General features: G+C 33.3%; 1 protein-coding gene and 1 long non-coding RNA gene across 2 annotated transcripts; both read left to right on the forward strand.

The window, feature by feature from the left end:
- Positions 1-5,680: 5,680 nt before the first annotated feature.
- Positions 5,681-9,671, forward strand: LOC139904559 (probable serine/threonine-protein kinase PBL8). Its single transcript, XM_071886477.1, has 6 exons — positions 5,681-5,987; positions 6,418-6,749; positions 6,896-7,031; positions 8,027-8,163; positions 8,268-8,391; positions 8,979-9,671. The coding sequence occupies exons 1-6, from the start codon at positions 5,936-5,938 to the stop codon at positions 9,470-9,472; spliced, it is 1,275 nt and encodes a 424-aa protein (XP_071742578.1). The 5' UTR covers positions 5,681-5,935; the 3' UTR covers positions 9,473-9,671.
- A 642-nt stretch (positions 9,672-10,313) lies between these two features.
- Positions 10,314-11,272, forward strand: LOC139904560 (uncharacterized). The gene is made up of 2 exons (XR_011778884.1): positions 10,314-10,665; positions 10,870-11,272. It is a non-coding gene; the product is annotated as an uncharacterized lncRNA (long non-coding RNA).
- Positions 11,273-12,660: the final 1,388 nt, after the last annotated feature.

The raw sequence follows: 12,660 nt of genomic DNA on the forward strand, positions 1-12,660 counted from the left end.
GCAATCAAAATAGATGATCGCATTTAAAGCGGATCCTAATTTCCTAAATCGCCGAAGAACCAAATCTTATTACGAAGATTTTCTCCAAATCTCTTGAACTTGAGAAATCAATCCTATATACGTCAAAAGATTTGACGAATCTCTTTTTTTTTCATTTCACTCTTTTACGATTGCTTCGCTCATATGCTTCGACAAATCGAATTATTTTATCCGTATTTCTTAATCATGATAAAACCCTATGTATCAGCTTATATTTGTCATAATAACATTCTTACTGTTAGCCATGACGACCTCGATCAAATTTCGGGACGAAATTTCTCTAACGGGTAGGTACTGTGATGACCCGGAAATTTCCGATCAAACTTAAACTTTAATCTTTACATGTTTCCGACACGATAAGCAAAATCTGTAATGTTGAGTCTTAAAAGCTTGAACTGTTTCATATATTCAATTGCCCTTTTACTATTCTCGAAGATTCACGAACAATTGTTTGTAAATAAATATGTATATATATATATACATATATATACATATATAAATATATATGATTCTTAAACATAATTAATATTATATGTATATTGTAATACATATAGAAAATGAATAAATATTGAATATTGAATATATGTTATTATATATCATATAGTTAAATATATGTAATTGTAATATATTAAATTGAAATTATAAGTTAAAATAAATGGTATAATAATATTAGTGTTATTTTTAATATTAATATCAAAGTTAGTACTATAAATATAATATGCGAATATGAAACTTGATATATATAAATTGATATATTATTATTATTATTATTACTAATAAAATTATTATCATTAATAATATAAATAGTTACTATAATAGTATTATGAATATTATCATTTATTATTATCATTTTTAATATCATCATATTAGTATTATTTTTATAAATATTATTATTATCAAAAATTAGATATTCTTTATACATTTATATTATTATTATTAGAATTATAAATTATTATTATTATTATTATTATTATTATTATTATTATTATTATTATCAGTGCTATTATTATTAAAACCTATTATCATTACTGCAATTTATTTAAGGTTATCATTAAAACAAAAAATATTATGATCATTAATAATATCAATATTGTTATTATAAAAAATATTATGAATATAACAAATAATGAAAATTTTAATAATATTATTAGTAGAATTATAAGTATATATTAACTATATCAATAAATCTTTTTTAGAAATATTCATATTTATAACAATCTAGGTATTTTTAATATAACACTAAACAGATATACATATATATTAATATAACTATAAAAATATTAATCATTTTGAATATAAACACAAATTAAAAAGTATATGTTTTAATATATATATGAATGATATAGGTTCGTGAATCCGAGGCCAACCTTACACTTGTTTAATGATGTTATATGTATTTTTACTACAATATACAGTATGGTGAGTTTCATTAATCCCTTTTTAAATGCTTTTGCAATATACATTTTTGGGACTGAGAATACATGCGCTTTTATAAATGTTTGACGCAATAGACACAAGTACCTTAACTGCATTCTATGATAGAATCATCTGGGATTGGGGTTGATTATTATGAGACGCATTAGTCCTCGGTTTCCGTTAGAGCGTATGAGCTCCCGAGAGGGGTAGATGGTTTATTATTTATGACATTTTGGCACCGGTTGTCCTATATTTTATAAACATGTGTTCAGCCGTGGGGTGTAAAGACCGGTACAGAGGTTCTATATTTTGAAGGCACGTGTATTCAGCCGTGGGGTGAAAGACCAGCACAGATGGTTACTATTATATTTTGAATCCTCACCAGGTGTTCTTCATATGAAAGATATTTTTGTGCAGTTGGAATGGGACTTCTGCACGTTTTATAATATTTAAAATCTTGCGGTCTATTAAAATGATGAAAATGAAATGATTATTGTAAACTAACGAATTCGCCAACCTTTTGGTTGACACTTGAAAGCATGTTTATTCTCAGGTTTGAAAGAAATCTTCCGCTGTGCATTAGCTCATTTTAAGGATATTACTTGGAGTCATTCATGATATATTTCAAAAGACGTTGCATTCGAGTCGTTGAAGTTCATTAGAGATTATTATTAAGTAAATGACAGATTAGGTCATTTATAGTTGGATATTATGAAATGGTATGCATACCTGTCAACTTTCGATGAAATGAAAGATTGCCTTTTAAAAACGAATGCAATGTTTGAAAAAATGTATCATATAGAGGTCAATACCTCGCGATGTAATCATATGTAATGTTCTCGTCCATAAAGATTTGGTCGGGGCACTACAGGTAAGCTACTGGTCCGACACGATCAATAATCTTGAATGGTCCAATATACCTTGGATTTAATTTCCCCCGTTTACCAAATCGAACAACACCTTTCCAAGGTGCAACCTTAAGCATGACCATTTCTCCAATTTCAAATTCTATGTCTTTTCTTTTAATGTCGGCGTAGCTCTTTTGTCGACTTTGAGCGGTTTTCAACCGTTGTTGAATTTGGATGATCTTCTCAGTAGTTTCTTGTATTATTTCCGGACCCGTAATCTGTCTATCCCCCACTTCACTCCAAAAAATCGGAGACCTGCACTTTCTACCATAGTGTGCTTCAAACGGCACCATCTCAATGCTTGAATGATAGCTGTTATTGTAGGAAAATTCTGCTAACGGTAGATGTCGATCCCAACTGTTTCCGAAATCAATAACACATGCTCGTAGCATGTCTTCAAGCGTTTGTATCGTCCTTTTGCTCTGCCCATCAGTTTGTGGATGATAGGCAGTACTCATGTCTAGACGAGTTCCTAATGCTTGCTGTAATGTCTGCCAGAAGCTTGAAATAAATCTGCCATCTCTATCAGAGATAATAGAGATTGGTATTCCATGTCTGGAGACAACTTCCTTCAAATACAGTCGTGCTAACTTCTCCATCTTATCATCTTCTCTTATTGGTAGAAAGTGTGCTGACTTGGTGAGACGATCAACTATTACCCAAATAGTATCATAACCACTTGCAGTCCTTGGCAATTTAGTAATGAAATCCATGTTAATGTTTTCCCATTTCCATTCCGGGATTTCAGGTTGTTGTAGTAGACCTGATGGTTTCTGATGTTCAGCTTTGACCTTAGAACACGTCAAACATTCTCCTACATATTTAGCAATATCGGCTTTCATACCTGGCCACCAAAAATGTTTCTTAAGATCCTTGTACATCTTCCCCATTCCAGGATGTATTGAGTATCTGATTTTATGAGCTTCTCTAAGTACCATTTCTCTCATATCTCCAAATTTTGGTACCCAAATTCTTTCAGCCCTATACCGGGTTCCGTCTTCCCGAATATTAAGATGCTTCTCCGATCCTTTGGGTATTTCATCCTTTAAATTTCCCTCTTTTAAAACTCCTTGTTGCGCCTCCTTTATTTGAGTAGTAAGGTTAGTGTGAATCATTATATTCATAGATTTTACTCGAATGGGTTCTCTGTCCTTTCTGCTCAAGGCGTCGGCTACCACATTTGCCTTCCCCGGGTGGTAACGAATCTCAAAGTAGTAATCATTCAACAATTCAATCCACCTACGCTGCCTCATATTCAGTTGTTTCTAATTAAATATGTGTTGAAGACTTTTGTGGTCGGTATATATAATACTTTTGACCCCATATAAGTAGTGCCTCCAAGTCTTTAATGCAAAAACAACCGTGCCTAATTCTAAATCATGCGTCGTATAATTTTGCTCGTGAATCTTCAATTGTCTAGACGCATAAGCAATCACCTTCGTCCGTTGCATTAATACACAACCGAGACCTTGCTTTGATGCGTCACAATAAATCACAAAATCATCATTCCCTTCAGGCAATGACAATATAGGTGCCGTAGTTAGCTTTTTCTTTAATAATTGAAAAGCCTTCTCTTGTTCATCCTTCCATTCAAATTTCTTCCCTTTATGCGTTAATGCAGTCAAGGGTTTTGCTATTTTGGAGAAATTTTGGATGAATCTTCTGTAGTAACCAGCCAATCCTAAAAATTGACGTATATGCTTCGGAGTTTTTGGGGTTTCTCACTTTTCAACGGTTTCGATCTTTGCCGGGTCCACCTGGATACCTTCTTTGTTCACTATGTGACCGAGGAATTGAACTTCTTCCAACCAAAATGCACACTTTGAAAACTCAGCGTACAGTTTTTCTTTCCTCAATACTTCTAGCACTTTTCTCAAATGTTCTTCGTGCTCTTGATCATTCTTTGAGTAAATAAGTATGTCATCGATGAAAACAATGACAAACTTGTCAAGATATGGCCCACACACTCGGTTCATAAGGTCCATGAACACAGCTGGTGCATTAGTCAATCCAAACGGCATAACCATAAACTCGTAATGACCATAACGCGTCCTAAAAGCAGTTTTTGGAATATCATCCTCCTTTACTCGCATTTGATGATATCCAGAACGTAAAATGATCTTCGAATAAACCGACGAGCCTTGTAGTTGATCAAATAAGTCGTCAATACACAATGACAAACTTGTCAAGAAGGATAACGGTTTTTGATGGTAAGTTTGTTCAACTCTCTGTAGTCAATACACAACCTAAATGTACCATCCTTCTTCTTGACAAACAAAACAGGAGCTCCCCATGGTGATGTGCTTGGTCGAATGAAACCACGTTCTAATAGTTCTTGCAGTTGGCTTTGCAGTTCTTTCATCTCGCTGGGTGCGAGTCTATAAGGAGCACGAGCTATTGGTGCAGCTCCTGGTACAAGATCTATTTGAAATTCAACAGATCGATGTGGAGGTAGTCCCGGTAATTCTTTCGGAAATACATCGGGAAATTCTTTTGCAACAGGAACATCATTGATGCTCTTTACTTCAGTTTGTACTTTCTCGACGTGTGCTAGAACAGCATAGCAACCTTTTCTTATTAGTTTTTGTGCCTTCAAATTACTAATAAGATGTAGCTTCGTGTTGCCCTTTTCTTCGTACACCATTAAGGGTTCTCCTTCTTCTCGTACAATGCGAATTGCATTTTTATAACATACGATCTCTGCTTTCACCTTATTCAGCCAGTCCATGCCAACTATTACATCAAAACTCCCTAACTCTACGGGTATCAAATCAATCTTAAATATTTCGCTACCCAGTTTAATTTCTCGATTCCGGCATATATAATCTGCTGAAATTAATTTACCGTTTGCTAATTCGAGTAAAAATTTACTATCCAACGGTGTCAATGGACAACTTAATGTAAATTCTTTTACACCTCTTACTTTATATTTGTACAAAGATAAAAAAGTAGTCAAAAAGTAAAAGTAATTTTTTTACTTTTTTTTGGAATGGCAAAGGTAAAAATTGAAAAGTAATAAAAAATACATTCTGATAATCATAATCATATTTAATCATATTTATTAAAGTGTAATTTTTTTTTTTTTTTTTGTGGCAAAATAATGATAATATTAAAACAAAATCTTTTCTTCAATAGATGAGAAAGACGAACAGAGATACACTTGAACCAAAATCGCTGCAAGGCTCATAAGCAACAAAAGAACCCTATCATTAAAGTGTAATGTTATACCTATGTGAACTATTAAATCACGAGGGAATGATCAGTAAAAAAAGGGAGTAACATTTAATTCAAGAAAAGGATGAGGGGTGTAAAATGTAAATGAACGATGATAACGAAGAAATGAGGTTGAAGATAGTAGTCTAGTTTGTAGTCAGAGACACAACTGAAACTGACTCCACCGACCGACACTCCCCTGTTTCATCTCGGGAATCACATCCACAACCAACCGTCACCGTCACCGTCACCGTCACCGTCATTTCCAGCTAAGTCAACAACTAACGGAGTTAATTTCCGGCGAATAATGAGATACAACACGATTCGATTATCCACATCTCCTGCATTCAAACAGTATTATGGGTAACTGCGGTACTCGTGAAGAATCTGCTGTCGTTTCTGATGCTCAAGGTCTTCTCTTAACTCTTTTACTTTCAGATCTGCCTCACTTTTTCTGAATGTCACACTATTATTTATTTTACTAATTATTTATATTTTATTTATTTTATGTACATATAATAGTATAATATAATATTATTTTATTATTTGGAATGAAGGATAACACTTATATTATCGACAAAATCACTAGATTCGTATCAGTTATGATTTTAATTTTAATATGCACAATATTAACTGTTAAGCACAATTAGGCGCTCGGAATCAGAGATTGTTAATCTATGTTTTTAATTATATGAATTTGCATCCATTTTTCTACACACAGTTAAGATGTGATTAGTGTCATTTTTGACTATAGTTGTGAATATGATACTGATGCTTTTTTATTTTCAAGTGAACCTTAGCATTTAATATATACTAACATGTTTGGATTAATTATGGACAGTGAAGCAATTACAGGTGAAACATCAGGTATTAGAGAAGAAACATAGTCGGTCAGTATCGGATCTGAGTGATCTGTCAACACCACGTAGTATTAATGTGATTGACGATTTGAGGAATAATTCCTTGTTATATACACATGTAATTGCCTTTACATTGTTTGAGCTTGAGACGATTACTAAAAGTTTTAGGTCCGATTATATTTTAGGGGAGGGTGGTTTTGGTACTGTTTATAAAGGTTATATTGATGAGAATGTTAGGGTGGGACTGAAGTCATTACCGGTTGCTGTTAAGGTTTTGAATAAAGAGGGTCTTCAAGGGCACAGAGAATGGCTTGTAAGATCATTATTATTATTATTATTATTATTATTATTATTATTTTTTTTTTTTTATTTTTTTTTTCCTGTAATGTATAACTTTATATGACAATCATGTGTTTACCGTTTCGATTAACATGTGTAATGGTGTATTTACGTTTGCAGACGGAGGTTAATTTCCTTGGACAGCTCAGACATCCAAATTTGGTGAAGTTGATTGGGTATTGTTGTGAAGATGACCATAGATTGCTTGTTTATGAATTTATGTTTCGTGGAAGCCTTGAAAATCATCTATTTCGAAGTATGCACCTTCCTTCTATAATTAATTAATTTGATTTGATGATACTATTAAACCTGTTTTAATTCTTGCTAGTTAACGTTTCGTATTTGATTTGGTACTGTGTAGTAAGTTTATGACGTCAACAGCCATTTTAGCTGTTGTACACATTTTAAACATTGACATGCCTTTCTTGTTGACATAATATTATACTATTGAAAGTTTGAAACTATAAGTGGTAGTATCAACGTTAATTGCAAGAGACAAAATTGGTAATGATTTTTCTGGTCCTGTCATTGTTGCTAGTTTGATCGTCCTATATTATCTACTAATGCTGTTGTTGTAGTACAACTCCTTAGTGGTACATCTGGACATCTGGTCCTCATAAATATATGTCAATAAAAATGATTTTAATTGTGACATGATATTGTCGTTATTGTATTTTGATATATATGTGACAAACTAGTACTGATTTAGCTTAGTTAAATAATTCTTTTTGTTAGGACATAAGGTTCTTGATGACTTAGAGAGCTACGTATGTTATGTCATTAATACAAACATAAGATTAATAAAGACATTGTGTGATCATCTAATTTGTTTATCGTCGAACACTGTAACTCTTACTTTATCGTTTCACATCCAGCACTGGACCAGTATCTTAAATTTTTATCTTATCTATCCATGTTGTCTAATGCCTTTTCTGCTAGCCATTGCTAGTAATTAGTTTGAGGCCCAAAATGAAACGTTTTGGTTATTCTTAGAACAGGTCATATTGTTTTTATGTTTATTGTTATTGTTATTGTTATTGTTATTGTTACTGTCATTACCACTATAAAAATTATCGATAACTTTTCTGTACGGTAATATTCTTGCACCAATAATACAAATAGAAACCTTAAAAACTCTCACGTATAAAATGTGGTCTAATTATCATTTAATTTAACTAAAGAACTAGCCCCGTTTTGCGTAAACTTTCTGAATTGTTAGCTTAATTGGAGTACTTTTATTGAGGTATACAGAAGCAAGTGCACCATTATCGTGGTCAACAAGAATGATGATTGCTCTTGGAGCAGCAAAAGGACTTGCTTTTCTTCACAATGCTGAACGACCTGTAATTTATAGGGACTTCAAGACTTCTAACATTTTGTTGGACTCCGTAAGTTGCTTCCAAAATTATGTTGTTTTTTATGTTCCTTTTTTTCTCTCTATTTTGAATTAGTTGCTTGATTAATGAGTGTATTACGTACTGTGAACTTGCAGGATTATACGGCTAAGTTATCTGATTTTGGGCTTGCGAAAGCCGGGCCACAAGGGGACGAGACCCATGTATCAACGAGAGTTATGGGTACCTATGGATATGCTGCTCCTGAATATGTTATGACTGGTATTGTTTTCGAAAGTTAATTTGAGATTTTATAATCAGTTTATGTTAGTAGAAAAAGTAGTTAAATACATAGACCCAGTTTATTTTCAGTTAACGTGAGATTTTTGAGATATAGTAACGTGAGATTTTATATTCAGTTTTTATTAGTAGAAAAACAAATTTAAAATTTGAAAATTAATGCATGTGTTTTAATAATTGGTAATTCACATTTGGCCTTGCCATATTTCTCTTGGAATATACGTCGAGTTTACAGATTTTAGCCATGGTTACCAGAAAAATTCATATATGTAGCTGTTAGATGTATTCAAAGTTTGTTTTTTGGTACCCGTTTCGCATGTTTAGAATCTTCTAATTTAAAGGAACTAACTGAGGTGAAGTCAGATTGTTAATGACATAACCAGCTTTTTACTCTTCCCGTGTAGGTAGACAAATACATTACACCCTCCGAAAAATGCCCTCTGCATAAAAATGCTTTTTTTAACCAAACAATGTCACTTTTGTTCATTTTATGCATTTGTAACTGAATATATGATGAAGTTTCTAAATACTAAAATGTATGAACACATTTCAATAACATTTTTATTCAGGGCATCTTACCGCAAGGAGTGATGTATACAGCTTTGGGGTTGTTCTTTTGGAGTTATTAACCGGAAAGAAGTCAGTGGACAAAACGAGACCTAGCAAAGAGCAGAGCTTGGTTGACTGGGCCCGACCCAAACTGAACGACAAGAGAAAATTACTCCAAATCATAGATCCGAGACTAGAAAGCCAATATTCAGTAAGGGGAGCTCAAAAAGCTTGCAGCTTGGCATACTACTGTTTAAGTCAGAACCCAAAAGCAAGACCACTTATGAGTGATGTAGTTGAGACCTTAGAGCCTTTACAAAGCAGCAGCAGCAGTTCAAATGAGGTGTCAATATCATCATCACTTATGAATGTGGGCCGCCCTCTAGTCATGGGTAATCATTCGGCGTATCAAATGCATCATAAGTTTGTTCAAACTGTTGGGGCCGGTACTGGGTGCCGTTCGGCTAACCCAAATTGCTCTCCCGGACCCTCTGCAGCTTGCCGGGTCAGATGAAAAATGTGATAAATGATGCAACAAGTAGTTTGTAAATTTTCTTTTCAGTGTGCTTATTTACTAATTGGTACTTGAGATGATCTGTTTGTACATGGTAATGGTATGATGTAGGTCCTGTTTTGAGATTTGCTGTGTGTGTTAAATTGGTTTGAGACTATTGTATGGAAAATCTAGAATATTGCCTCCTTTTTTTTTAGCATTTCAAAATGTTCCATCCATCTATTTTTCATTATATTATAAAGTAACGTAGTCCCAAAGCTTAATGAATGGGTCCAATGATGCCATTGTTGTCTGTAACTCTGTAAGTTGGTACCTAATCATTCATGAAATTCCATTAACCTGTTATTTAATTGCATGCCTGAAATCAAGAGGCTTTAAAGTTTAATCTGATCTAATTTTGATGAAAAACTGGTTTGTTTTTTATATATTGGTATGATGATGGGTTCTATGTACATGTGGCAAAATGAATAGATTAGGCATGTTCGGTAAAATTGGATCAAGTCAAAACTATTACTCTATAATCTGTATCATTCTACCCAAACCGGACTGCTAGTTAAACTAATTCTTTTAGTTAATCCGTTAAACAAAAATAGAGTGATCTTAACACCACTAATTTTTATATATCCATCACTAAATATGTATAAATATGTTTTATAATGTTGTGTAATACGAAACTTTAAAATATGTTTGATAGTGTACAGATAAATTTGAAGTTTGATAGATCGATCCACCACACATATACATTGGTGAGATGTATAGATATATCAAAGAGTGGTGGATATCATCAGTTTATCACCTATTTGAGGTACGGTCATTTCACATAGAAGGATGGTTCTCTCAATTCAAAGTTTTCTCCTAGAAGTTTCAACTTCGTTGACTATAACAACAGTCTTTTATATGTAAAATGATTAAAATAAAATAAAATGGTCATGTCTAGTTTCATAAGTTGAGAAAGCATCATAGTATACAAACATCAAGGCAAGTGTCAGAGAGTGTGTTGTTGTTCACATCAAGATTCCCTCATTACCCCCCACTTTCTCTGACCAATCTACACCACATAACATAAACTCATCCAAAAATTCTCAGTTTGTATTTCATTAACTTTATTTTCATGGCAGTCACTATACAAATGCCAATCAAACTTATTTACTATACCCTCTTCTTCTTACTACTTCTCATCCACAAAACTTCAGGCAAGTCACCCTCTTTCTCACCAATTAAATTGTCTCTGAATTTGTTTATCTGTTTCAAAAATGAAAAAAAAAAAAAAAAAAAAAAAAAAAAAAAAAAATTAAAAATAACCACCCTTCCATCAATGTAAATTATTCATCTTTATCTACTCTTTGTTCTATTACCTCTTATGGGTTGCTTACTAATTTACTAACCTAATCATGCAGGTTCTACAGCACAGAATGCATCAGTACTGATTCCGGTGGGGGGAATCGAGTACAAAATGGTAACGGAAATGTACGATGGAGGACGAAGGAGGAAACTCGGCCCGTTTCAAGTATGTTTGGTTTGCAGGTGCTGTGTTATGGCTACTGATCCAACAACTTGCTCAAACATACCATGTTGTTTTGGTATAGATTGCCAGCTTCCAAACAAGCCCTTTGGTGTATGTGCTTTTGTTCCCAAGACCTGTAACTGTACCACTTGTGCTTCTCCACCTTAACAATTATATATTCAGATTCAATTTTCCAAAAATAATATATATGTTATTTTGTACATGTTACAGATACCAAATGCTTATCTTTCCTAGATTTATCATTGATATAAGTTAAATAAGACCACTTAAAAATATATAGATAATGGGATTATACTTGTTTTTGCAGAGAATGTGCATTTTGTTTTGGGCAAGTCACAAACCTACTTTATTTTTTTTACTTCTGTTGTTACTTTTTTATTACTTTGATAAGTCTATGATATTTGACATCTTTGAAATTTGAATACGTTGTTACTTGTTCCTTCTCTTGTAACTATGTAATAAATCCGAGTTCTATTTCAAATAGAGTGAAAGAAAAAATAAAATAAATAAACTTAATGTTCTCAAGTTTACATGACCGGAAAAAAAGAAATGGGCAGAAAAATTTATTAAAATTTTCTTCTGAACTTTCTTTCCAAATATGAGATTATCTCGTCGGGGAGAGAGTGTTTAATTACTTTTTGCAATTTTTTAAGGGTTGTCATTAACATGCATGTATTACGTGACAGTTAATATTGTTGGGTTTTTATTTGGTTTCCATTTATGTGGAAGTTTTAGCCCAATGTTCCAAACCCAACAAATTTAGGCCCAAAATGCTTGTTGACTTGGTCAAGCATCCTAGGCATTTTAAACTCCAAGTGTGCAGCTGGTTTTCATTATCAAAAAGCAGAGAGATAAATCAAGAAATAGAGTGAAAACCCCAATTCCCGTCTACAATGACAGCAGGCCAGAAAACCTTCGATCCCCGGAGATCCGACCGTTGAATCTTCTTCATTTTTGGGCTGTGTCTTCCTGACATCAGTGCCAACATTTTCGACCGTTGAATTCATCTCATGTGGTCTGTAGCTCGAGTTACAGCAGGTCGAACAGTAGCAGAATTTTGGGTGATGAAATTCTTCTTTTGTCTTTAATTGTTTCATATACTTGTTGATTATTGTTGTTCAAGAGTATGATGATGTTGTATGCCTCTAGTTGATCTAGAGAAGGATTATTGTATTGCTCTCTTTGTTGATGATAGTGGAATTTAAGTGGCTTACGAGTCCCGTGGTTTTTACTCTCGATTTTGAGGGGTTTTCCACGTAAAAAGTCTCGTGTATTTAGTGTGTGCTTGATTGTTGTTTAGCTACTGATTTGGGGACTGATTTGGGTTGGATTTGATATAGCTTGTTTGTTAGCATCCTCACGATTTCATACGGGTCGGGAAATGTTTGTCAAACGGGTTAGTTTCCGCTGTATAGATTGCTCGTTGTGACCTATTTTCCCATCAAATTGGTATCTAGAGCTTAAGGTTATTTGATTGACTTGTGTGAAAGATGGAAGCTAATACAAGTAAAATGGTTAGTTTAAATGGTTCAAATTATCATGTTTGGAAAGGCAAAATGGAGGATCTTCTTTATGTGAAAGATTATTATTTACCTGTTTTTACTGAGGGTATGCCTGAGGGTAAGTCTGAAGCTCAATGGAAAATTTTGCATAGACAGGTATG

The sequence above is a fragment of the Rutidosis leptorrhynchoides genome, chromosome 4 (genome assembly GCF_046630445.1).
Source record: "Rutidosis leptorrhynchoides isolate AG116_Rl617_1_P2 chromosome 4, CSIRO_AGI_Rlap_v1, whole genome shotgun sequence".
Classification (NCBI taxonomy): Eukaryota; Viridiplantae; Streptophyta; class Magnoliopsida; order Asterales; family Asteraceae; genus Rutidosis; species Rutidosis leptorrhynchoides.